This window comes from Ammospiza nelsoni, chromosome 16, assembly GCF_027579445.1.
Source record: "Ammospiza nelsoni isolate bAmmNel1 chromosome 16, bAmmNel1.pri, whole genome shotgun sequence".
NCBI lineage: Eukaryota > Metazoa > Chordata > Aves > Passeriformes > Passerellidae > Ammospiza > Ammospiza nelsoni.
The window spans coordinates 9767281-9794850 of NC_080648.1; the positions used below are offsets into that span (position 1 = coordinate 9767281).

A 27570-nucleotide genomic window follows, 5' to 3' on the forward strand; every position below is an offset into this window, starting at 1 on the left:
CATCACCTGGTGCCACATCCCTGTCCCTTAAAGCTGCTGTTAAGTACATAACAAGCATCTGCTCTTATTCCACAGACACAGGGGCTAGGTATGCCCTGAGGTGGGGTGGTAGTGGTGGGCTGGGCTGGCAGGGGACAGCAGGGCCATGTTTCAGTGCTGTTTGTCCCTGCAGTGGCACGCTCTGTCCCGGGAGGAACAGGCCAAGTACTACGAACTGGCTCGCAAGGAACGGCAGCTCCACATGCAGCTCTACCCTGGCTGGTCTGCCAGAGACAACTACGTGAGTGCCCCCTGAGTGCCCCCTGAGTGCCCCCTGAGTGCCCCGTGCTGGGACCCCCACCCTGGGCATGCCCCACAATGGTCTGGAGGGCTGGCTGGTGTTAACCAAACACCTGGGCCTGGAAATGCCATTCCTGGCAGCATAAGAGCCATAGAAATTCACATTTCAGGAGTATTTTGAACACCTTATTGCCTTATTGCCTGTCTAAAGGATGAATGATGCAGCCCCCAGCAACCATAAGCATTTTTTGGCTTATTGTCCAAGCAAATACAAATAGAAAGGAAGATAAACCTTTAAGTGCTGTGGATATATCTTTGGAAATGTAATTTTTTGGAAGCAAACAGCTTTGTGCATCTTGGACAGCAGCTGAGGTATCTGTGAGTGTGGTGAGGCTCTGGCACAGGTCACCCAGAGAAGCTGTGGCCGCCCCATCCCTGGAAGTGTTCAAGGTCAAGTTGGACAGGGATTGGAGCAACCTGGGGTAGTGGAAAGTGTCCCTACTCATGTCAGGGGGTTGGAACAGGATGTCTTTGAGGTCACTGTCAACCCAAATAATTCTATGATTCTGTGATTTAAAATAGTGGCCCTTTTTGTAGGGGGCCTTTTCTTGTGACTTTCACGACTGTTTTGACATTACATGCCTAACAAGGTCATTAGAGAACTGAAGCAAAGCACACATAAATCTTCAGATGTCTGTCCATCCGCACACTCCATCATTTCCCTCAGACACTTTCTTACCCCTGGGAACTGCACAGTGAGTGCCCATCCTTCCCACACTGACTCCAACCCTCCTTCCAGAATAACAGAACTCCACCAAGGGCAAGAAAACACCTGAAAACAGACCCAAACCACCCCAAACTCCCCCCAGAAACAGAGGGCAGAGGTGATGGGAATCCCCCAGCCCACATTTTGGTGGATGCACATCTGGAGGGCATCAGCATTGCTGAGAGCATGGCACCATCTTCCTCCAAGGCCAAGCACATCCTCCATGGAAATCCCAGTCCTGTATCATCTTCATCTGGTTCCTTGGGGAACCCAGGCTGGTTCCCTTCTACAGAGGACAGATGTTGGGCTCCAAAAGTGCATATTGGTGCTTCCAGCACTGTGAACCAGCTGGTTTGGGTGTTGTGCTTGTTGGAAGAGATGCTTCTCTCTCTGAAGTTGAGCAGGGACGAGGAGGAGGAGGAGGAGGGGGAATGTAGGTCACTGGTGCAGCACATGATGCAGAAATCAGGCAGGAAATACAGCTGCTCCCCCTCTGAAGGAAAAGCTCACCACAGCTCAGAGCTTTCCACCTTCACTCAAACCACAAGAAGTCATATAAAAAGTCACAGGTCAAAGGCAGCCCTGGGAGCTGCATGTGCCACACAGCCAGATTTGCTTCCGTGCTGCTGTGCCCTCATTAATCAGCTCTCTAGGGGCAAGGAGAGGTGCTGCATCTTGTGAATCAGAGAGGCAGTCTGGGGATAAAACAGGACTTTTTTATTCGTGAAAGAAGAATGAGAGATGGGTCCAGAACTGCAAAAGCACTGAAATAGATTAGTATTATTTAAAAATAAATTTCTGAGGATTTCCTAAAACTTTATTTCCCATTTGCAACCAGGGAATATCAAGAACCAGTTTCAGTTTGGGTATAAGGCACCACATTAAAGCATGTTTTGGAAATAGGGAAGGTTCTAAAATGAACCAAGTGCTTTTTAGAAACATAAGGAGCGGGAATAAGAATATGACAGGAGCATCAGCTATTGATCTCTCCATTGCATGCAGCAAATCTTGTTCAATTCTGTTGATCTCACTCAAAGTGCTGAGCCAAACTGCCTGTGGTGCTGGATCTGGGGATATTGGAAATGAGGGTTAATCCCTGAGAAAAGGCACAAGCCCAGAATGAATTTGTGCTGTGCAGAAGCCATAGCAAGTGCCCAAAACCACTTTGGGTTTGGGTTTCACTTTGAGAGTTCCTCCTGAGTTTCTTCTTAGGAGAGTTGGAATGGGAAGAGGGAGAAGGAAGAGACACCCTCATAGATAAACCTGAGCAGTCTCTTTGCAGCCTTTTCCAGCTCATCTGCTCCTGGAATGGGCTGAGCCAGCAGCCATCCCCAGCACCCAGTCCAGCCCAAAAGCCCTGCACAGGACCCTCAGTTTTCTGGAGCACAGGTAACAGCCTTTCCTTTGATTTCCTAGGGAAAGAAGAAGAGACGAACACGAGAAAAGCAGCAAGATTCCAGCTCAGGTAAGTGCCTGCAGCCTGGCAGCTGTTCCTGCTCAGATGGGAGAATCCAAAGCAGTTGTTGTGTTTTACTGTGTTTTCTTTTATTCTCTGGAGCTTAACTAGAGAAATACACACTCATTATTTTTTTAAGCCGTGGTAAATTAACATTTCTGTGACTTTTTAATAGGCATGTTTGATTTAGAACAGGGGTAGTGTGAGAAAGCTGAAAAGACTGGATTTTGGCAAATGTATAATAATTTCATATAAACTATCACTAAACTTCATCTCTTGAAAATATCCAAGGGGAACATCCCCATCAAACCTACAGATGATATTAGCTAAAGAAAACTCCTCTCAAATGCATCCGTATTGTGTGTGGGATGAAATGTAGTGGCAGGACTGAAGATCATTCATGGGACTACTCCAGCTTTGGTTGTAGTTTCAAAGTAATGTAGAGTTGAAGCAAAGTCATACTAAACCCCACCTCCCTGTACCACCCTGCCGTTGGAAAAGGCCCCTTTGACAGATTTCAGCTGGTCACAGACACATTCCCATCATCCAAGGCTATTCATGTGCTGATTTCTAAAGTATTTCTGCCACAGCAGGAATAAATATTATCTGTACCAATAAATATTAGTTTAAAAGGGAGTCATTATCAAGAGATGTGTCCCAGTAATACGTTCAGTTTAATTAACACTGTTGATCTCATTCAGTGCTGAGTTTGATAAGAAGAATACAAGGTTTTAGACCTTTATGTAGAGTGCATTGTATATTTTTTTATATATCCATAAATATGTCTTATCTGTGTGATACAAAAATTATAATTTCACCTGTTACAGATTGAAAACCAACTACTGGTTGTACACAAGGAGACATTCATTGATGATGGTTGAAAGAGAGAGGCTGAATCCAGCACAGAAACGTGCTGTTAATCTCATTCACAACACCAGAGAGAAACACGATGTGCCTGAAAGCAAGCAGGGCTTCACCCTAATGAGTGCTGTAATTACACAGCGCAACAGCAGCGTTTTAGGGCAGGCCGTGGAGAGCAGGTTTTCCATTTAAACGGGAAGGGGTGTGATGGGGGCAGAGTGGGATAGCTGGGCCAGGTCTCCGTGGTGCTAACTCTGCTTTCAGCCTGCTTCTGCAACGTTTCCTCCTCTTCTCTCGGTGCGCAGCCCGGTGGTGTCTGCTGGAAGGGCGGGGAGCCGGCAAGGATGCAGATACAGGAGCCAGGCATTGCCTCGGGATTTGGCAGCTTTTCCAGACTTAAGAAATTGGAAGAGCTGTGAATTTCCCAGTAATTGCCCACGTTCCTCAAAGCTGTTTCCCAAACCACCTCCAGCTGCCAGCAGTGATCACTGGTATTTGCCTAACGATCACTTTCTTCCAGGTGGTGCCAGCGCCATTCTGTAGCAGAAAATAATGGGATTGTAGTGTGTTAGTCGTGTGTCACAGTGGCTAAAATGATGTTGCCTCTTTTCTTCCTCGTGCTCCTCCTCCTCTTTGTGCCTCTGCCTTGCCCATTCTCGCCGCGCATGCTTCTGTGTTCAGATCCTGCCTCTCCTAAGAAATGCAGAGCTCGCTTTGGCCTCAACCAACAAACGGACTGGTGCGGCCCGTGCAGGTGTGTATGGCATCTCCTCCTCGCTGCTGGGTGTTCCTGGGACAGGGGGTCAGCTCCAGGTGTCCCCCTGCAGCCCTCCCAGCATCAGGCAGGGCAGGGAATGCTCTGGGCGTCCTCAGGACTTTTCTGAGCTGCAGCGACAGGCTGTACTCTGGGGTTTTTATCCCTCCCGGGGCAGTGTTGGTTTAGTGCTGTACATATTCCTCAGCTGATAGACTTCCCTGGTCTTTAAATTTATTTCCAGGATGGAGACCTCTGTGATCCTTACATGAGGGGGTTTTTTTCCAGTCACATTAGTGGCACCCTAGGGTCAGCAAGTGAGGATTTAATGGGGTATTTTTTGCTATTTATACTGGGCTAACCATGTATTTCAAGATCCATCTCTTTCTGAGCCTTAAATTTAGCAGTACCCACCATGGGTGGGGTGGGACAGCCTCAAGCAGCAAAACAGAGCAGTGCTGTGCTCCTCAGGCTCCCAGAGATGGATTTGGTAAAGAAATAGTAAAGTTCACGTCAGCCAAGTGCTGCTGAGCTCAGAGGGGCTGCAAAGGCCGGCAAAGAAAGCTCCTGGGAGCTTCTGGATCTGGGTGCCAAAGCAGAGAGAGACTCCAGCTTAGATAGACATCTGCAATTTGTAGTTTTACACCAATGCATGAGGGAAAGGGTGGAAGTAAAGTACTGGTTGATGTGTTCACTTCATCTTGAAGTGACTAAAATCATTTAGTTGACCCATACCTTGCTGCACTCCAAGCTCCAGTCCTTGTGGCTGAGTCCCCTCCTGCACCTCAGCGTACCACAACAGCAAAGCTCCCTGTTTGCCTTTCATTCCCTGGGAAGTGTCATCAAGCACCATTTTTAATTAAGAATCCAGGCAGAGCTCCCTTAGTGTCTCATTAATGCCTGAATGCCAGAGGGGGCTGCTGGAGTGCCCTGTGCCCCCTGCAGCTGTGCTGCCAGGCTGAGTGCCCACTCTGCCACGGACACTCCTTCCCCCTTCCCTCTGCCTCCATTCCAGCTCTGAGCTCAGCTTCTCCTCTGCACGGCTTCCTGATTAACACAGGCTGCTGGAGTGCCTGGGCACCTTGGCATGCTCCTCTGTGTGCCCCTGTAACCCAGCCCTGGCCAGCCAGAGCTGCTCTGCAATTCTGTACTAACTGTGCTGCTGCCACTCGGGGGCTCCTGCCCAACGGGCTCTGCTCACCTGTGCAGAACAACCTCCCCAGGAGGATCTCCACTCCAAGAGAGAGGTTAACTGGCTAAAACTGGGTGTTCCTGTTCACACTCCTGCCCCACAGCCTGGACAAACACTCCAGGGTGCTGTAGTTTCCAAAGTGAGAGGGATAAATGCCTTTAGCTGTGTAATGCCCACCTCAGCATAACCCATGGACTGGGCTGTTATCAGTAGTCGGTAGTATCACATGTTTTTTTCCCCCTGTAACTTTAAATCCAATGAATCAATGGGCACATTCCTGTAATCTTAAACACTGAAACTCTATCCTGCAGCTGCTCCTAAGATATCTCTGGGAAACAGCTCATCCTCAGGCTTGTCTGGGGAATTACTGCCCATGGAAAATACCCTGGAGTTAAATAATTCGTGTTCCCTATTGCATTAATTGGGTCAGCAGGGCTAACATGGCACTGACAGCAGTAACAGCACTGCTCTTGTTCACTTCCAGTGCAAGTCATGTTTGATAGCGGACTAGTTAATGCTCATCCTCACAGTTTGGTTTTTCATTAGGCAGATCAAAGACAGCTGTGTGCCCACATTAGCCAGTTCTCCATTGGATCCATTTTCCTCAGCTGAGACAGTGAGGCAGGAGCTGGCTGGGAGATGTTCTTTCACCTGTTCTAGCTGTAAAGGCTCCAGCAGAGGAATTGTCCCTTCAGTACTGTTAAGGTGACATCTTGAGAGCTCTTTTGTTTGAGGATCTATTCTGAGGTGCTCAAGGACCCAAGGCAGGTGACATGAGGGATTTGTCACATGGAGAGAAGGAAAACCAGCACAGTGAAGGCAAGATAGTGTGAGGAACTGAATCCGGACAACCAGGGGTAGTTAAAACAATCTGGATGTACAAGGTGACACCTGGAACTCAGGATAAATACTGGCAAAATTGTTACAGGATCTGAAGGAATCATGGCCAAACACAGCTACAGCAAGAATGATGTGTGACTTGTATTTTTGATACCCCCAAATCGTAACACACAAACGTGGGGAACCTGAGTGTGTTTTTTCCAGGAGGGACTAAGGGATGCTGGTCCCTGCTCCCTAAGGCAGGTGCTGCTGCCTTAGGGACCTTCCCAGTCCCAGCAGATTTCTTACTGGAAGAGCAGGGCTGGGGGAGGAGAGCTGCCCTCAGTGGGTAAAAACCTTGTCCTGTAAAAACCCCTTTGGGTCAGTAAAGCCATCCCCAGCTGATGAGCTCTGTCACACTCCACAGAGTGGGAGCATGGAACTGAGTCTGTCACCACTGCAGGGTCATTCTGCCAGTCTCCGTCCCTGGTGTCTGCCCATGTTGCATTTTGTACCTGTACTCCACATCCCAAGGGGAGGTCACTTCCCAAGGGGAGGTCACAGCCAGCATTCCTCTCCAGGATCCCCATGGGCTGAAGTGTCATTGGTGGCTCTGTCAGGGCTGATTTTCCTTCAGCCCAGTGAGCAGGTTAAAGGTGATCTGCTTGCCAAGGAGCAACAAGTCCTCTGAAGGCCTCAGGACTGTTCCACTTTTCAAAGCAGGACCTCAGACACCCTCAGACCATCTCCCTCCAGCCAATCCCAGGCCATTTCCTTCCCTTTTCCTGAATGGTAGCTGAGCACATTTCTGCCCAGCTGTATCACTGAGCTGTCCTTGGAGGTGGGGAGGAATGGGAAGTACACTCACATGCAGAGATAACTCAGAGCAGAAGAGAAGAGCTGAGAGCAAAGGCCAGGTTGGATGGTACTTGGAGCAACCTCTGCTCTAGTGCAAGGTGTTCCTGCCTGTGACAGGGAGGTTGAAATGGGATGAGCATTAATCCCTTCCAGTCCAAACCAGTCTGTGGTTCTAAGTAGATGGTACTGTGCACAAGGCTAGGAAAGTGCTGGGAAATGAGCTCTTGGAAGCTTGCGATTTTGGGATGAGAAAAGCCAAGACTGGTGTGAGGAGCATTGTCCTGGCAGAGCACAGCCTAGGGCTGCCAAGCACAGTGGTGCTGACGTGCCCTGTGACACCAGTGCACACCACTGTCCCGTGGGCCCTGCCTGGGCTCTGTGGCAGCTCAGGAGGGGATCCAAGGGGGAATGCTTTAATCCTAAACTTGTGAGAGCCAGACACCCACACAGAATCCGAGCACTTGGGGGGGTGGTGGCTGGTGAGGAATGACCTCATGGGTTGCATTTTTATTATTATTTTGATTTTTTAAATTTTATTTTTTGGGTATTTATTATTACTTATTATTTTTAAATTGTATTGGTTTGCTTTTTTATTATTTTCCTTTCATGGCTTTGATAACTATTAATTGGGGCGGGGGGCGCTTTTTTCTTCTTCTTTTTTTTTTCTTTTTTTTTTGTGTTTTCATTTTAATCACGGCATTGTGATGTTTACTCGTGTTCCATGCCTTCCTCCTCCTCCTCCTCCTCCTCTCCCTTGGCGGCCGAGCCCCTTCCCGCGGGCGCCGCTCCCGGCCCGCGGGCGCCGCCTGGCGGTGTCCCCGCAGCGCTGCAGCGCCGCCCCGGCCCCGCGGGGATCAGGGGGCGGCGGGGCTGCCGGGACCCTCCCGTTACTGACACAGACCTCTCTCTGCTGTTCCAGGAGGAAAAAGAAGTGCATTCGGTACCTACAAGGAGAAGGACGCTGTGCCAGCCCAGTTTCTTCCGATGGAAGTGCTATAGACTCCCCTCCATCCCCACCGGACGCACTCCGATGCATCCCCTCCGCCTTCCCGTCAGAGCAGCTCGCAGCCCCCGCCGACCCCGCGCACCGCGACCAGCCCGACCCCTGCCCCGTGTCCGCGCACCTCCCGCCCGCCTCCGGCCCCTCCAGACCCGGCGCCCGGCGCTGCTCGGCGCCCCCCGCCTACAGCCGCGCCTCCTCGGGGACATAGTCCCTGCTGCCCCCGGACGAGGACCAGAGGCACAGCCAAATCCCCATCTCACTGTAAAACATGCAAAGTTTGGCCACAGGATGACTTAAGGATGATGGAAAACTCATTTGGTTGGGGTTTTTTTGGAGGGGAGGGATGATAAAGATAGAAAAGCAATTTCAAAAAAAAAAAGGTAAAAAATAAGTACTTGCCAAAAGTTAAAGTGCTGATGAGTAAACAAGCCTTTTGTCCCTGCCCTCTGATGCTTTTTTTTTGTTTCGGGTTTTGTTTTGGTTTCTTTTTTACTGTATTATCTCCAAGCGTGGCAGAGAGCAGAGCCACATCCCTAGCTTGCTGCTGTAGGTGGTAGGTGCTGTCAGTCTAACCCCGGCTTCCACTCCCTGCCCTCTGAGCTGCTTCTAAGTGTAGTCACTCACAGATGTCCCATAGCCCTTACACCAAGGAGCTGGAAAAGCTGGAATAGGAGAATTTTTTTAAAAGCCCAGATGTCTGAAAAGGAAACTAAGCGATGCCAGCGTTCTGATCTGACAGGGTAAAACAGAAATTAAATATTTAAAGCAATGAGGTGAATTTTTTGAACTTCTTGTTTGAGAACGGGAAGATGTTGTTTGCAGGTAACAGGTCTCTGTGCAGACATGTCCCCTTCCATGGTTGTACAGCAAGGCAGAGGAAAAGGGAGCACCAGCCAGGCAAAGGAGCATGGACTGCCTGCTGGTTGCTCAGGACATTGGGCAGGTGCAGCATCTGTCCTCTGCACATGTGGATGGTCAGAAATCCCACCAGACAGACTGGCCACAGCCTCAGAAATCAGTCTGTTGCTTTTGTGGGCTCTGATCGAGCTCTGCACCTGCACAGCAGTGAGCAGGGCGGGGCATGTGGGAGCCAGCAGCCCCAGGATCACACTGGCCACTGGTGCAGGATCTCACTGGCCCAGGGCAGAGACCCACAGTGGCCCATCAGGTCCCTCGGGGAGGCGTGAGCTCTCCTGGCAGCACAGCAGCACTCACTGCCCTGCTCTGCAGGCATCTGTCTGTACATACCCTTGGTGAGATAAGAACCCTCTTTGTCATGATTCAGTGAAGAACTTTTTAAAAAACCTTATTCTAGCTTTTTCTAAAAGATTCTCCCTCCACCCCGATGATGATGCCAAATGTTCATATATTCTCTCCAGCTTTAAAATGTTTCCCAGTTTCTAGTACTGTATTTATATTTTGAGTTTGATAAACAAAAAACACCGTGGATGGATTATGATCTCCATGAACTGATGTAAATCCCAAATAATTCCAAGTTCTGGATTTACTTCAGGTTTACAGTCTTCTCAGAGACCACAGTCTAGTCCAGAGCAGACTTTTTTTCCTGTTTGAAAGAAATCTATTCCAGACTGTTGAAGAGAAAAATGACACCACACAGAGGTAGAGGGGGCACTATTTTTTTCCTACTTGATAGATGGGTTTTGGAGTACTGAATACAAATTATGTAGTAATATTATTGTAGAACTGCAAGAAATTTAAGATGACCTTTATAATGTACAAACTATTTTTATATTTTTTCTTAATGCAAAAACACAAACCATAATTTTTTACATTGGATTAAACATAACTTTTTAACCAAGTTTATGCCTCAAAGATTTAAAAATTAAAAAAAAAAAAAAAAAAGCCAAACCTAACTAGTCTGTAGAGCAGCTTTGGCTTTAGTCCCTTTATTTAGATGGTTTTGCTTCTAGTATTGTAGATTTTTTTTATTTCTGGTTTTAATTTTGAAGATCTAAACCTGTTTCTTTATTCCTCTCCTGTATAAATGTAACTTCAGAAGCACTGACAGAAAGCTATGTGCACAAACCTGACAAGTTTGCAGAGTCATTTTGAAGTTTGAATCATTTTAACCCTTGGAGAAGTAGCATTACCTGATGCAATGCCAACTGTACACTTTTGTACTGACTGCACTCAGAGGGTTAATTACATAGCACTAGATCAATATGCAATCTGCTAATTTTAAATTATTTTAGCAAGCTTAGCCAACAGCATGTTCTGGTGCTGAACAGAGGAACTCAGTAGACTTGCCAGACCTGATATGGTCTCTTTAATCATGTGATTTTCAAACAAAAGAAACAGCTTTAAAAATGGTCGTCTCAGCTCATCATTTGTCACTCTGAGACCCTCTGCTGTAAGGTGCTGTAAGTGTCACCTCCTGGAAACACCAGAGATGACAGAGCAGCCACCACAGCCTGGTGTGCCCCATCCTGGGTGTAAGGCTGGTGCAACTCAACACCCAACTGCTACTGCATGGTTGGATGACAGATGGAACTTAGCAGCAAAGCAAAGGCAGGTAGAAAAGGAAAGGCAGATGTGTCTAAATAAAACCAGAGGAAATTTCAGGGCAAGTCCTGATCAGTATTAAACTGGCCGAGGCACCCAGACCAGCCCTCGTTCATTTCACCCCCGGGACTTTCTCCCATTTATTTCAAGGCTCCTCTGGCCCCTCCATGGTGTGGAGTCCCTGCCTGGACCAGCAAAAGGCTCTCCTGCATTACAGCCTCCTCTCACCACTGTAATTCCACTGATTCCTGCCAGAGCTCCTCAGTGACACTGAACACCCCCTCTCCAGGAGCCCCTGCCCCGTGGCACAGCAGCATTTCCAGAGCCCCAGAGCTGGAGCAGCCACACTCAGCATTGTGTGCTCTGCTCTATACATCCAGGCCAGAGCTCACCCTGTGCTTCCACTGCTGCAGGATAAACTCACAACACCCACTTGTGATAAACTGCACCCAGTTAAACCTGGGGAAACTGAGAAAATGTCATTATCTTTATTCCAAAACACAGAAAAGTTACTGTTTGGCCACTCCTTTCCAAGACAAAAGAGCATGACTGACTTCTGTTCCATGGCCCCATGGCTGATAACCAATGCCAAAACAAAGTTATAAATACCAAAAAAAGTGTCTTTCAAACTGCCATATGAAGTGTTGCTATTTTGTGTTAATACTCTTTTTTAATAAAAGGAAGACTTTGCCCTGAAGTTTTTATCTCAACAAGAATTTTTTTTTTAGTTCTTTTACAGCAGTTTTAACTCTTCCTGAAATACATATTTGAATTCCTGGAATCAGTCTGAATGTAGAAGTCATGGAAGTACCACTTCATTAAATCAAGTAAAACCACTGTATGTATGTAGCAGGGATAAATGTTTTGCAGCTGTACCTTCATTTGTCCAATGACTATCCATCATTTGTTGTAATTTTTTTACTTCACTGAGTTTGTATTTTTTGGCTTTTATGTTCAAAGTATGTTTATAGCTTTATAAATAAAGTAATTGCCAGACTGGCTGTTCAAAAGAGGCCACTGGAAGTTATAATGCTATCAAGCTCTCAAGTAACTATTTCTTAGCATTCAAGAGGATTCCTGCTTGCTTTTGTTTTTTCCCTTCAGCATTTGTATGTTTGAATAGTTTTTAGAATAACTGCCAATAAGCTTCAATGGGTCAGACTGAAATACTAAGCCAAGGGTACAAAGAAAATACTTTTTTCCTACAATTCCTACTGACACCCAGCCTTGCTTCTCCCTACCCCCACAGTCAATCCCTTGAAAAGCCTGATCCCTGATCATGCACTGACTTAAACAAAAAAAAAATTTAGGGAAAAAAAAACCAGCTTTAATACAAGTTAAACATCAACAGAAAGTTTACCAGTGGGAATAAGTCTCAGAGCACACAGCCAGTGCCTGTTAGAGCAGCAAGGAGCAGGTTCAGCTGAAGCACAGAACACAGGCAGCAGCCACAGGACAGCCCAAACCCTCAGCACCTCCCCAGTGTCCTTCTCTAGAGCTGAGCACTAGTATTACTGGAGTGGGTAAGACAACTGAGAGATTCACAAAACCAGGCTTTTCCTGCTGACATCCCTGCCAGGCAGCCACAGAATCTGAATCTGGCTGAAGTCTGAGTCACTACTGCAGGGGAATGTCAATTAGAGCAAGTTGTATGCAACCCTAACTACCAAGACCAGTGAGAGAATTACAGATCTGACAGAGCCACACAATGCCTTGAGCACACAGAGCAGCCCTCCTGCACCTCCACACAGGTGCCTCAGTGCCAACAGCCACGTGTCACAACCTGGGGCTCCAGCACAGGCTCCAACCCCGCACACCTGCCCAGCTCAGGCTTGGGCCAGCTGCTCTCACAAGTACCAGCTTTAATCCCAGGTGAGGTTATGCAGGCACAGCACAGCTGGAGCAGTGCAATGAGGAAGATAAACTGTGTCTTTGTCCCTCCCTCACCCTGAAGCAGCATGAGGCATCCTGCAAGGCTGACAAACATCGACAATGGGCTTGTGACAAGCACCCAAAGGAATTTACACAGGCAGCTGCCACCAAGCACAATTACACCAGGCTTCTGAATGTTAATTACAAACAGCCACAGAAAGGACATTTTCCATCACATTTTCCTCTAGTAGCACTTCTAAACTGAGGTGCATTGTTTGCAATACAGGCTGCTTGAAAGGCTTCAGCATGTCCAAGTCAGCAGTGCAGTATTTTATGCCCACTGACAATGTCTAATACACCCAATATAATGCACAGCAGCACAAAGGCAGGCCCCACAACCTCCTGAGAAACCAGATGTGAGGAGCAGTTCTACCCAAAGCATGGGTTTGAATGCTGCTTTAGAGCAAATTCTGAATGCTTTCATAATGGTTACATCCAACTGTAGGCAATCTTGGTAAGCCATCAAAAAAATCTCTCTCTGGATATTTAACCATCAAACAACTTGATCTCAAAGTTGCCCACTGTGTCTGACCCTGCATTAGTCCCTTACAAACTTGACATCTGTTTTGTTTCAATTAACCACTGCCTCAGTGCTATTATTTCTACACTCAGTAACAAGTGACAGTAAAAACTGTCTAGTTCCAAATAACTAGAACCATTTGCAAACAAAAGTTTAAAAGCCCTTTATTAATTCAGAAGTGAAACACCAATATTTCAAGTGAGATAAGTATGTTTATTAAGGTTCATTCTACTCTAAGGTTTATACAGAGAATGGAATGCAATACAAGCTAAGAGCACACCTCAAAGATCTACCACACAACCATCCCCTACTCCCTATAAGGGAACTGTAAAAAAAAAAAAGAATCAGAAAACCAGTTACTGTTCAACTAGTTGCAAGTGGCTTTGTCCAAAGAAGTTAAGCTTGATATTGCATTAGCTTTGTATGCAATAATTAAGTCTCTACAAGCTGAAGTATCACATACAGAGGCAAAAGATTTCCTGTGGACACATGAAACCATGTTTCCAAGAGCTACATCACAAGGGTCTTTAAAACTGCCTAAAAACCAGCCACTAATGGCATGCACAGGTCAATAATATTAACTTTGGTAATGTCAGTCATTTTTGGTCAAATCTGGATTCCACTTTAAACAGTAATATGTATAAAAACACACCCATCCTGTGCACAAAGCAACACACTTTATTTGCTATCACCTAGAGGCAGGTCTTCAAGACATGGCTGAAGTATTCAAATTTAACTGTCAGGAGCTTGTTTAGTTCTAAATCACATTTTCACTAGTCTATAAGGCAAGACTAAAAGGACAAGAAAGTGGTCAAATATTTAATTTTTTTTTAAATGCAGGACAAGAACCATCTTGAAAATTATATAGCTTTAAGTAACACTTAACTTTTTCCACAATGCTTTTGTAAGAAATCCAGTAACTTTTTTATATTATCTAGTTCCCCAAGACACATTCTAGTTTGTTTTTCTTTCTGAAGTTATCAATACCCTGTAAATACATGTGTTTTGCTCTTCTTGAGGAAGAAGTTATAGATGTTTTTATTTACAACAGAGTCAATCCTTAGCACTATATCTGGACTTCAACAGTTTAAAAGTGTAATGAAAATGACAACCTTAAGTGCTACTTCCCATACAGAATCCACACTTAGTTCAGTTTTATTCATTGCAAAGTAAAAAGACATCAAATTACACTAGTAAAAACTCAGAGATCTAGATCTGTACTCAAAAAAACACTACACATGCAAAGGGAACAACATCCTGCTAACACAACTTCATTTGCTGCTGCATTTGTCTAATATTAACAATTATGAACAGGGCAGTGCAACTAGTATTTGGAACAATCCTTACAGTGTTCGAGTGTCAGGCACAAAACTTCATTTCTCTTCACACCACTGGTTTTCTTTACGTACCTGCAAGAGCAGTTGAACTGTCAGTATGTGGCAGTGAAATTCTAAGCCTTTGGCTGTAAATACCCACAAGTATTCAAGATTATTTATTTACTGCACAGAGATAAACTGGGAGCAGCTTTATGTTTTTCACACAGATTTTGCAATTATAAAATCTGTCTTCCAAACTGGCCTGTTTAACAGTGTAAGCCAGGTTTTTCATGCCTAGGTTTGATCAAATCTGAAATTTTCTGACCAAACAAAGCAAATGGAATATCTGAAGTCTAAGCTGTTTATGACACAGCATTGAAAAATACCCTCAAAAATCTACAACTCATTGCCCTGTATTGAAACCAGGCATCATGTTCTGCTTTCTCCCCAACTCTGCCATTTTGCAGTTGGTTTGCTGATCAAGTTTTAAGATCAATGCGTTTGATACTTAGAGAACCCAAACTTACCTCTCCAGCCACATGCAGCAATACACCTTCAGCATTCCCATGATAGCCCCAAACCAAAAAACTAAGACTGCCACACACAATCCTACCTGCTTTCTTATTAAACATGCTGGAGTTAGAAAAATCAGTACATCTTGTTTTGACCTTTTCAGGTAATGGGATGCAAGCATGGTAGACACCAAAAAGTCTCCTGCTAGCAGCACCCCAATAATGAGGAGTTCATGCATTAGTTTACATTGATTGGTAACAAGTCTGCTGCATCACAAATTGAGTTATGAAGCAGCACACAGTAATTCAGCACAAGCAGCCATCAAAATTATAATTAAACCCAGACCAAGTACCTGTGCTTCTTCCTCTTCAGTGAAGTCATTCTTAATATTGAATGTCTTGCGAATTTCTTCTGGAGTTTTACCCTTGATCATGTTTGCCACTGTCTTGCACGTGACATCCAGCAAACCTTTGATGTCCAAATAATTTGCAGCCTGTGAAAGAGTTTTCAGATTTAAAGCCTCCATATCAATATTCTGTGTCATTAGATGCACTACAGAAGTTTACACCGAAATTTTAGAATACTGTATGCAAACAGATCATCCTCACTTTGAGAAGCTTCTAGCTAAAACCTTCAGGACAGTACCTAAAACTTGCTTGCCAAATAGAAGGTAGTCATTTGTACCATGAAAAACGCTCCTCCTGCTCCACCCTTTACAAACAGCTTTCAGAAGTCTGCAAACATCCAAGATCTTCAGTGTTGCAGTACTGTTAACTAGCCAAGGCAGGTAATGTTGGCTCACAGGTCCATTCACAGTACAAATTTAACAGTCAAAGTCAGATTTTCATTTTCATGCAGATCTCCAGAACTCTGTAACTAGCAATAAGCCCTCAACTCGGACTTGAGAGCAACAATCAAAGACAGTGCTATTTAGTAAAGTATTTTGATTGATGAGCAAGTACAGTATATGAGCATTAGGCTAAAAGCACTCCAACATCCTCACCAATTTCAGCCAACACTCACCAGAACCATCTCCCTCCCCACATCCCCCCTTTCCAATGAAGAAGTAACTCAAGAAGCATAAAGGCTTTATTTCTCAGGTGCATAGCATAACTTCACAGGCACAGGCTTTGCCCTTCTTGAGGACACTCACCAGGATAAGTTCAAAAAGTGTTCCTTGGTCTACTTTCAGAAACTCTTGATCCCACACAGGGATGTCATCTGTTCTCTTCTCTTTGTTCTCATCATCCTCAGGAGGAGGTGGATCATCCTTGTGATGGGTGCACCACTGAATCACCTAATTATGGTTTTGATATTAAAGTTTTATCCAAGTGATTCTTTCATGAAACCCCAACTATAACTTAACTTCATTTTGGAAGAAATCAGAACAATAGATCCCCAATCCCAGAATACAACAGCTTTCAGAAATCCCAACTGATTTAGTAGCATGTTAATTACTTAATCTTAAAAGCCAGCAGCTGGTGCTATGAAGTTATAGGTCCCTGTGCTAACATATATGGGCTGTACAAAGAAAACCTAATCCTCATTTTGCTGTATTTAATGTGTTTGCAGAAACATACTTTGTATTAAGCAGACACTGCACAGGGAAAGAGAGCAGAGTGGTAACAGCTACCAGCAGGTCACATTCACCCCAGTACAAAGTTCAGCCAGCAAGTTTGCCATTAGTGTTGGTTTGGGGTTTGTTTTGTTGTTTTTTTTTTTTTTAGTTTGGGAACATGCAATCTCATGACCCAGACATAGAAAAGAAGCAGGGATCTACTGCAAACAAAATCCTGTTCCATTTCACCAACCCAAAAGACTTCACAAATTTAAGTTATTTATGTGTCTGTTCACTGGGAAACAATTCCTAACCCTGTATTTACCCCAAAACAGGCACAGTAGTTTGGTGCTTACTTTGGCACTACCCTTTCTATTTGAAAGCGTAAAGAATCTTGGACACCACACAACTACACCTTTCTCCCTTAACCCAATGACCATGGTCTGTTCATGAATTTAACACCACCAAGGGCACACAGTGTCTCTTAAGCACCATCAGTGTCAGTCACTCTCACCCACTGCCTGTTGCTTAATCCTTTCTCCAAACATTTGCATCTCATGAACAGCCACCTCAGTTCACAGAATCCAATTAAAGCCAGTGCTTTAACACCATGAAATGCCAGTGTGCAGAGATGTCCAGCACCACTTCCTTAGGAAGCCTGTCTGCCTTACAGCTGCTGTTCCAGGTCATCCCTGCACACACTCTGCCATCACCCACCTGCCTCAGCCCACACACCCACGTTCATGCACCTTGATTTGGCTAAGCTTGCAACACATGAAAAATAATTTCTAACTAGTAGTTCATAATACCCAACTCCAAGATGAATTTTACATTTCTTTACTGCCATGGAGCACAACAGCTTTCACCATCTTACCTTTTTTAAGATGGCTGCATTAACATTTGGAAGAGGGACTGGGTCATCATCACCTTCATCATCCATTCCCAAATCTAAAATGGAAAAGACAACTGAGCAATTGGCAGACAAAAGCATTTACTGAACTGGGATGCTTCATCAGTTCTTCACTATTTTGACAACACTGAGGCTGAAGATTGGTAACAAAAGACCTCTAAACTGTGAGGTAAGGAGCTTTTGGAAGGCTGTATGGAGCTATGGTTGTACCAAGCAGAGGTTAAGTGGCTGATAAGGCTGCCTCACCCAATGACAGTATCTACACACCATCAGCTAAGCTGTCACTTGCTAACTCAAGTGTTCTGAATCTGAGCTCAGATGCTGAACAATCTGACAAACATTTGTGTATTTTTACCACTTACACAGTTTCAACCCAGAAGTTTTAACTGAGGGCTCCCATTCCATTAATGATTTAATAAGAATTCAATCTACTGTGGTAAATAGACACAGCATCTTGTCCTCTGCATGAGCAGGAAATACTGTAGCCACAGAAGTGCTGCTCCCAGGCTCTGAATCACTCATATTGATCCTGTACCAGCTGAAGAAGTTCACACGGTAAGACAGCAGCACAAATCCTTCCATCAAAAAAGCATTTATAAAGCATGTTTCCAACACTCCTTGTTTTAAAAGCTTGTCAGCACACTCCAGGGAGATTTGGATTTGTCCCCTTGATATGACCAAGGAATCAATGTAAAAAGAAGGAGAAAAAGATAATTAAAGTTTCAGCTTGATACACAGAACAAACACCACATTAGCCATCTTTGGTTAAAGAATGTGCTTTTTTTATTACCCAAATGCTAACAGTTGGATGACACCCTAGCTGTCAAAGACATCTTGGAATGAGTTATGTAACTGACTAACAATGCAGACCTTCACTCATGACATGCACAGATGAGCCAATTCTACATCACCAAGGAACCAAATTTTCAAGAACATACGACCATCATCACGCCTCAAATCTGTACGTGATAAAATCATGTACTTCTGTATTTAGACAAGTCTGCTACTGCTGCTATCAGTGGGATGCTAATTAACATTGCTTTTCTGTTTGAAATTACTCCACAGATGCAGAACTGAAACACTGCCATTAAAAGACACTGAAATAATTCAAGCAATATCTGAACTTTAGTCAACTCTGACTGACTTGTCACCATCACCTCTGAACCAGCAATTTTATCTGTTAGCAGAAAATGGGCATTTCAATGGTGGTCCCATGGTGCTCAGTACAACCAAAACTTTCAGCTCCTCCTCTCTCAGCTGCAGCACCCAACACACAAAACATTACCTGATGCTTAGCCAGCTGCACTGAAAATGCATTTCAGCTGTGCTAGCAGACTGGTTCTCTCCCAGGTTAGAAAGGGGCAAGTTTATGGTGCCCAGCTTACACTCTTCCCATGAATAACTTCCCTCTATCTCCAACACTGGCACAACTCCTGCAGGAGAAAACTGAGAATTGTGCACCCTAATGCATTCCATTTCCTGTTTGTGTTGCCAGCCATGTTCAACAGCATCTTATTAACAGAATAGAAGCATTCAATGCCTGACATTGAACCTTATTTTTACTGTTCTCATAAGGTGTCACAACCAAACATTTACATGCAAGAGCATAATACTAACTACATGTACAGAAATAATTGCTCCCAAGTTAATTCATGAATACATCCAAAAACTAGGAAAAGCCACCAGTAAACAATGAGGATCTGCACTGGAGGGATCAGCCAGTTTGCTCTGTATCCCAGCCATCTGGCACATTTCCCCTCCCCCGCCACGAGTTCTTTTGTTTCAAATTTATGTCAGCAGGAGATCAGACCTAAGTATTTATCCCAAATAATTTACCAGCATTCACAACTCACAATACAGGTTTAACTTCAGCTCTTTATTGCATTGACGTAGTATCTCCCACTCCATACAAGTGATATTTACGTTCTAAGACTGGTTTGTGTGATTAAATAAACTGAAGTTTTAAATATTAATGTTCTGTTTGCTTAACTCTCACAAAACTGAAGCAGATTGTGGGATGCTTGTATTTTACTGCCCTCCCTACAAGTGCTCAAAACCAGGGCTTTTTCCAAGAGCACATCCACCCTGAACAGTTTCAGCTACAACAGCAGGAGTTACAGCTGTTCAGGCAGGAGACAGAAGCTGCTCCATAGACCTGGGAATCCCTTTTCAGCACAGCACCAGTTTGTCTCAGCTCCTGTCCAAGAGGTTTCCTCAGGGTCTCACACTCTTACCTTCCAGCATGGTCTTTATAGTCACAGACTGCTTTGCAATTTCCACATCAACTTCAAAGATTTCTCCATCTGAGCTCTGCAGTTTAATTGAAGGCATCTACAAGACAAGGACAGTTATTTCCACACAACATTCAGATGTTACATGCTCAGCTGACTCAAAGATGTGCATCACATTTACTGCTGAAATTGTTTCTTCCCAACAGCAGACAGCCCAGTGCTACTTAAGGTGCATTCAGATTATTCACTCCTTGAATCAACAGCCCTCAATTCATTAATCCTCATGTTCAAGAAACAAGGACTGACTGAAGTCTAACACAAACTCATTTCTTTTTTTAACTTGAAAGCATAAAACACACAGATTAGTCAATAGTGGTTTTTTTCCCAGTATAACACTACAGCTATCTTTTCTCTCGAAAAAAACTTCAACACTTCCAAAACACCACTTGCCTCCAAATCCAAACAAGTGCTACTCACTTCAACTGCTCAAACAATGTCAGATCTCAACAGCAGTTTTCAAATGATAGCCTCTGGAACAGAATCATTACACTGAGGTTGGGAGGAATTCCTCTAGATGGGCCAGTCCAGCCTCCCTTGCTCCAAACAGAGTTAAACAGACCAGGTTACTCAGGATCAAAGGCTTTCCTCTAGAAAAGTGTTTGGTTTTCTGAGGAGATTAAAAAGCAACAAACTCCTACAAGGAAGGCCTTCAGCACTCACTACTGCCCTTGCAAAGCAGGAAGCAAGACCAGTACTTTGTTAGCATCTGAGACAACCATGCATTTTAACAAAGTTTCTGAAACAAACTCTAGTAAGACCTACAATAAAGAGGCAGCAGGCTTGAAAGATGTCATTAGCAAAAACACAATCAGATTTTACAAAAATGCATCATTCCAGATATGAAACAACTGAAACCCAGAAGTGAAGCACATGACAAAGCACCAGGAGATTACAACTTCTGGCTGGAAGTACACATGCAGACTGTGGGGTACCAGTGCACTTGAGCCAACCAAAGGACAATAAAAACACAACTATCTGGCCACGTAAAATTTACAAATTTGTTCTCAACCAGCTAGTAGGATGTGTTGTAAGTTCCTTTACCACACAAAATATTTGTCAGCAGCAAACCATTGCAACAGTTTCCTTTTTTTTTGGTCCTCGAGTTACCTGCTTCAGGATCACTGAAGCATGTGTTTGCACAGCCTGCAACTGCTGTGAACAGCTCTGGGAACAAAGAATTTCAATTGCAGTTAAACTGGCAACCAAACCAAACTTACCAGCTGCACACACCAGTGCCTCACAGTAGCACCTGAGCTATCAACAGTTAATTAACTGGACCACTTGAAGCAAACTTGCACTGCCTCTTTCTGAAAGCTCGGGGTGCAGTGTGCCTGAGCCTGACAGCCCCGTGCAAACCCCGGCCACGGCAGGCTCAGCCAACACGTGTTATTAAGCAGCTCACACCAGTCCCGAGTCCTCATTGCTTTAATTTCCATTTGGCAGGGAGCAGGCAGTTAATGTTTACACAGCAATGTAACCCTATATGACAGTGCTACTTCTAATTAAGATGGGTGTTCTGGAGGAACACACTCATGACTATTCCAAAGGTACAAGTGTGTGCACATATATAAATATATATATATAAATACATATATATACACACACACACAGAGAATCTGGGCTACAGCACAGCTCTGTGTTAGCAGTTTGAATGATGTTTGGGAAAAGTGCTGTAGGCACACATTTTAAATTTAATGCATCTGTTCTTGCAGTGGCTGCCTGGGAGCACTCCAGAACAAACCCAGCTCCATCGGCAGCCTCCCCGAGCCTGAGCTTACATAATGCTGCACAGCAGAGCCAGGCAGGGATGCTGCCTTAGCCAGGGGAGCCCCAGCAAGGATATTCCCCTCCTATCAGCCAAACCTGCTTATTTACAACAACACCTTCAGTTATTGCTGAGGGTCTGAAACAAGTAGAATGAAGTTAAACTACTGCTTTGCCATTGACAACACATCAGAATTTCATCGATTTTTTTTTTAACACCACTGAACTCGATTTCCTAGAAAACAAGAAAAAAACGGAGCTAATTTTTAGCAAGCTGCAGTACGGCTCCGCCAGATGACAGTCCCTGGGCAGCAGCACCACTGGGTGACTAAGCAAACCAGTCCTAAAAGCTTTATTTGACAACAGCACAACAGGCTGGGAGCCGAGCTCAAGCCAAACCTGAATTACAGCAGTAATTTACTCGGCTAAGTCTGAACCGCCGAGCTCAGCCGCCTCCAGCCGCGCCTCCCAGCGCCATTCCGGGTGGATGCCCGCCGCTTCCCCCCCCGCTCCCGGTAACCAGGAGCCAGGTAACGAACCCGTACCTTAGGCGCGGCCTCAGGGGGGCGGGGAGGGGGAGGCACAACCGCCCGGGGGAGGCTCGGTCTGCTCGGAGGTTTCGCTCACCGCCCCCGCGGGCAGCGCTGCCCACGCCGCCCCCGCGGGAGCTCCATCCCCGCACGGCCCGGGCCCAGCGCACCCCGGGCGCTCCATCCCCGCACGGCCCAGGAGCGCTCATCTTTCCGCCCGCCCCTGCCCCCGCCATCACGCCACGGCCTGCCGACCCTCCGTCTGCGGCAAGCCGGGCCCGCCGCGCCCGCACAGCTCCCAGCGCTGCCCCCGCGCCCCCCCGGCCCGCTCGGGCCTCACCGTGAGGCGGCGGCGGCTCCGCGGACGGACCGTGAGGAGGCGGTGGCGGCGCTCGGGCCCGACTGCGGCGGCGCTCTTATAGCGAGCGGGGGAGGGGGAAGGACCCGCCTCCCGCCGCCTCGCAACGCCCGGGCTGCCCGCCGCGAACGCCTGAGCAAAACACCGCACCGCGGCTCCCAAACGGCGAAATCCGGTACTCGCGCCGCCTTCCGCCAGTGCGGAGCGGGGAGCGGAGCCGGAATGAGTTCGAGGGGAAGGCACCGCCGGTGGAGGGTTTTTCAGGCAGCGACGGAGCCGCGCTAGAAGCCGCACAATAGAGAGGCCAAGGCCCCTCCCCGCGGGCTGAGGGGAGCGGGTCCGGCCCGGCCCTGAGGGCACCGCGGGGATCCCGGGGTGGCGGGCCCGGCTGGCCGGTCCTGTGGGGAAATCGTCATTCGCGGTAACCCGGGCTCGCCCCACAACGCCCACGGTGCTTTTCCTTCGGGGGGGAAAGGCGGGGTGATGCTGCCAATGTCTCTGAAGGCTTCCCGCAGGTAAACACGGTAAAATGCCATCGCTAGGTGCTGCTCCAGACGCGGAAGGCATTTTAGCCGAAAAACAACATGGAAGAACCGGCTAGTTTAAAATTCTTCCAACATCAGACAGCGTTCCTCCAGTGGAAATAAGTGCGGGAGCTTTCATGGAGCCGGGAATGGATTGAGCTCCGAGCGGTGCTCGCAGAGCTCAGCGCTGCTCACAGAACACCTGCCCCAGGTGCCGCCGGGAATTCAGACAGCTCTGGCTCAGCCCTTGAAAGCATCTCCGGACACCGGCTCTGCAAGGAGCCCCGGGCCGAGCAGCAGAGCAGAGCTGGGCACCCAAACACAGCCCAGGCCTTTGTATTACCACAGCCCCACCTGAGCACTGCCCCCAGCACGGGTGACAGCTGATAGGTCACCTGTGGGTGCTGGAAAGCACCAGGTACAGGGTTTTGAGGGAAATAGAAAGGGCATGTGAAGGGTTTTGCATTGTGAGGAAGGGCAGGGTAAGAGCCCTCACATCGTTGTTACAGCACACGCTCCATGCTCTGCTGCTGAGCCCAGCCTTGTGTCAGCTCTCCATGGCAAAATGGCTTTCAAGTAGGCAAGGTATTTATACAGTGCCAACACAGGATTCTGACAATTTGCTTTACTTCCAATCCTAAACAAAAATGTTTAGGAAGCAAAAAGCATGTTTTCACATCACTCCAATGCAGACACAGCCAGGGTGCCTGGAAGCACACTGATACCTGCAGCAGCACAACACTGCAGAGTGCAGCATCATTTACAGCCTCAGGAGGTTCAGAGGAGGTTCAGCTTGGACATCAGGAAGGATTTCTTCCCTGGAAGGGTTGTTAACAGTGGTGGAGTCACCATCCATGGAGCTGTGCAAGAAACAGCTGAACATAGCCCTGAGTGCTCTGCTCTGGTTCACAGGGTGCTGATCAGTCAAGGGTTGGACTTGGCAATCTCGGAGATGTTTTCCAATCTTATGTTGGAAACCAACCAACCATTCCAAACCAATGTTTCTGTGCCTAGTCAGTTTCCTATCTCTTGGGGTCCCAGAGAGTCCCAAGCTGTGCACCCCACACGTTAGGGAACAAATCCTTATTTTCTAGACACACTGGAAAATATTTTCTAACATGAAGAATTTTCCCAGGACTCAGAATTTCTTGGTTTAGAATCTTGTTTTGCCCAGTTCAGTAGCCAAGCCTGGCCTTGGACACTTCCAGGAGTGGGGCAGCCACAGCTTCTCTGGGCACCCTGTGCCAGTGTCTATCTCACATAACAAGTGAGACTACAATTAGAAAATATTCAATGTTAAAATGTTAAGTACCTTGTTCTTTGGGGCTGTTTCTCTGGAGAGATGGAACACTCAAATTCTCAGCCAGAAAGGAGCTCCTAGAGCTCAGCTGATAGCCTGGGAGTTCTGCATCACAGCATATCACTTAGAAGAGGCCTCTCTGTAAATTCCAAAGAACTGTTGAGGTGACTGCCTGACTTGAGAAGTTTATTCCAGGGGCTTTAGGATGCTGAGCAGCTTGCTAGAGCAGATTTGGATACAACTCTGAGCAACCTGATCTCTCTTTGCAGGTGGATCCAGGTCACCTCTGCAGTCCCTTCCAGCCTGGATTACTGTGTGCTCCCCTGGAACTCATCCTTAGAGCTGAGGGAGCAGCCAGGTGATGCTCAGCAGCAGACTTGGACACTAACAGAAGTTCCTCAGAGATCCTGGTATTGATAACCACATAAGCTCTGTGTTCACCATTGAATGGGATCTAATTTTCATTCTTAATTTATATTTATCTCATGTGTAGAGTGTGAAACCTCCAGACTACATCTAACATGACTTTCTTATTGTACCACCATCACATTTACCTCTTTCTTCCTCAATCACACCATCTCATACTCCAGTGCTGAAAACCACATTCAGTGCACTAAAAACCACTGCCTTTATTTTCCTTAAATTATTAATTTTTATTTATATTAAAACTCCTTGGTTTAGAGAATCAGACAATAAGAGAAGGTGGCCAGTGGAAAACCTGTCTACAAATCCTAAATCCCCTTTCCCCATGTGGCCAAAGAGCAAGGTTTCTGATTTGGCTGGTGACCAGCAAGCACAAGCTCACAGACTGCAAATCAAGCTCAGCAAAGGGGGGATGGGGTTTGCTCTCAACACAAGACAAATCTAATGGAATCTAGGAACAGGCAGAAAGCTAAATTCCATGTTAATTATAATTGTGGATAAATTTAATTCAAAATTATACTGCTGATTATACTTGGTACAGCTCTCTACAGCTTTCCAAAGGAGAAAATTCCATCCTCAGTGAACTTTGAAATCTACTGTTGAATTAGAAGTTTGGGAAAGTTAAAACAGCAAAAACACCCCACAGCCCCAAAAGAGGCAGATGGCCGTGCCAGATATGCAATAATCACACACAGCACCTCCCACTGTGCCCTACACAACCACCCTGGCCAGCCCCTGCAGCTGCTCCCCTTATCTGCTGGGGCAAGCAGCTGCTGCAGCAGTGATAGCCCAGCTCCTGTGGGCCAGCCAGTGGCAGTGACACAAACCCCAGCCCTGGTTAATCTGCAAGGCAAAAACAAGATTGCTTCAAAAAGGGGTGGCCCAATTTCAGTTGTTCTGCACACAGGTAATGATTGCACTGCAAATAATCCTAAAGCTGAGCATTGCTCCCCTGAGTGCAGACAATCACACCAGCACCAGCCAGGGTAAGTTACAATTAAGGGCCTTTGGCCACTGAGAACATGGAGGAGGAAGGGAGCAGCTTAACAGCAAAGCAAATACCTGAAAAGATTGGAGCAACTGAGCTTGATTTAATGCTTAATCAGATCCAGAAGAGCCCTGACCTACATATTCACAGCATCCCTGGGCTGCAGGCACAGCAGGGATTGAGCAGCCATGCAGCTGCAGGGGGAGGGAGTTTAACGTGCTGAATGTGAAGGAGCAGCCTCCTGGGCACGGCATCTGCTCCACAGCCTCATGTTCCCTTCTTGGATGCTTCTTTCAGGCAAAAATTAATGTGCCCCCCACTCTTCAGAGCACCTCACATTCCACTTTGACAGAGAAACAGGATTTTTTTAGCTGCTGGTAGTAATTTAGAGACTATGGAGATAACACACTGATTATTTTTCAATACAAATGTGATGTGGCATTGTCAAAAATCTAATGACAATCAGGCTTGAAAGAGTTCAGCTTTGCTCCATCAACAAGTTGGGAAAATCCACAGGAAAAAATCCACAAAACTCATCCTGAATTCACTGAGGGAGAGTGAGCCAGGGAGAGAGCCAGGTATGACTACAGAATCTGAAAAATTACCTAATCTACATGTAGGGGAGAATAAGACTTGCTGCAAAAATCATCCTTTTTTTTCAGGATTACAAAAGATGAGGAGCATTTTTTAAAACAAGCAGCCACATCAAGTTTGAAAATAATTGAACTGATTGGTTCAGTGTAAAACCAGAAAACATCAGAATTATTCATGTGAGAGAGATGGTAGAAGGACACTGCTGAGCTCAAAGGCCTGGGCCACTGTTTTTAAAGCAGTCTTGGAACAATACAGCAGCAGAAGAGGAAAATTCTTGTTCTCAGTACAAGTCTGAAAAAGCTAATTATATAAAAAGCTAATTATTGCATTTCCACTTCATCAAAACTTGCATTAAAGCAGCATCCTTGAGACAGAGTCACTTTTCACAGAAGTTGTACCCAGCAATGCAGAATGGTGGGTGGCAGAGCCCTGCACCTGGGTGAGAGTCCAGCCTAGAGAATCAGAGAATCCTCGGATGGTTTGGGTTGGGAGGGACCTTAGAGCTCACCCAGTTCCAGCCCTCTGCTGTGGACTAGACCAGGTTACTCAAGGTCCCATCCAGCCTGGCCTTGAGCACTTCAGGGATGGGGCAGCCACAGCTTCTCTGGGCAGCCTGTGCCAGGGCCCCACCACCCTCACAGGGAAGAATTTCTTCCCAACATCCAATCTAGTCCTGCTCTCTCTCAGTTTAAAGCCATTCCCCCTTGTCCTGTCACTGCAGGCCCCTGTCCCAAGGCCCCCTCCAGTTCTTTTGTAGCCCTTTTAGGCACAGGACTGAGACTTGGCCTCTCAGGTCTGTCCAGAGCCTTCCCTTCTCCAAGTGAGCATCCCCAACTCTCCCAGTCTGGCTGCAGAGCAGAGGGGCTCCAGCCCTCAGAGCATCTCCAGGGCCTCCTCTGGTGTTGCTCCAGCAGCTCCATGTCCTTCTGATATTGGGGATCCCAGACTGACAAAACCCAATAACCAAATCCAGTCAGGCACACACCAAGTGAGATTTTTTTATCAGCTTCTATTCCTTCCTCTAACAGCACTCCTATTCCCCTTATATAACAATGGGGATTTGAGATAGTTTAAAAAACTGAAGATGAAGAGGAGGAAGACTGAAAATAGAAATACCTACCTCAAACTTATTTGCAACACCTCTTTCCTAATCTCACCCTCACTCCACCTCCCCATATTTAAACAGTGATTTCTGTACCAGTTCTGCCTTGGCATCCTCTGAAATCATTGGGAGCACTGTGGAGGAGCCAAGCCTGCATCCTCTGGCTGCCGAGGGCAAGGGCGACCTGTAGGGGGATAGAACATAAGAAAATAAAGAGAGTGTAGAAAGTAATCTTACCCCTAAGGCATTGCAGCTGGGCCAATTATCAAAGATTAGGAGCAGGCCTGACTTTAACAGGCCACAGCTGTAAGCAATGAGAAGCAGAGTGCTATAAAAGAGTGGGGTGGCTGGGTGAGAGGGGAACAGTTGGGTGCTTTGTGAAGAAGAAAGAGTCAGTGCTCTGAGGAGCGGGTCACAAGAAACACCAAGAAGGTTT

At 46.2% G+C, this 27570-nt stretch overlaps 2 protein-coding genes and 1 long non-coding RNA gene across 4 annotated transcripts in view; 2 read left to right on the forward strand and 1 right to left on the reverse strand.

Moving 5' to 3' along the window:
* Window positions 1-11546, forward strand: part of TCF7 (transcription factor 7) — a 72130-nt gene extending 60584 nt beyond the window's left edge. Inside the window, exons 9-12 of one of the 2 annotated variants that reach the window (XM_059483754.1) lie at window positions 173-280; window positions 2462-2510; window positions 4044-4116; window positions 7905-11546. In XM_059483754.1, the coding sequence (XP_059339737.1) occupies window positions 173-280; window positions 2462-2510; window positions 4044-4116; window positions 7905-8196 (522 nt within the window). In that variant the 3' untranslated portion in view covers window positions 8197-11546. The remainder of the gene's footprint in view (window positions 1-172; window positions 281-2461; window positions 2511-4043; window positions 4117-7904) is intronic. The other variant, XM_059483753.1, reaches the window with a different exon arrangement.
* A 1565-nt stretch (window positions 11547-13111) lies between these two features.
* SKP1 (S-phase kinase associated protein 1) lies at window positions 13112-22284 on the reverse strand. The gene is made up of 6 exons (XM_059483381.1): window positions 22186-22284; window positions 19495-19591; window positions 17225-17298; window positions 15946-16089; window positions 15145-15285; window positions 13112-14372 (listed from the first exon to the last, which is right to left on the reverse strand). Exons 2-6 carry the CDS (start codon window positions 19589-19591, stop codon window positions 14337-14339), a joined length of 492 nt encoding a protein of 163 aa, XP_059339364.1. The 5' UTR covers window positions 22186-22284; the 3' UTR covers window positions 13112-14336.
* Window positions 22285-22358: 74 nt separating this feature from the next.
* Window positions 22359-24565, forward strand: LOC132080297 (uncharacterized). Its single transcript, XR_009419549.1, has 2 exons — window positions 22359-22718; window positions 24297-24565. It is a non-coding gene; the product is annotated as an uncharacterized LOC132080297 (long non-coding RNA).
* Window positions 24566-27570: the final 3005 nt, after the last annotated feature.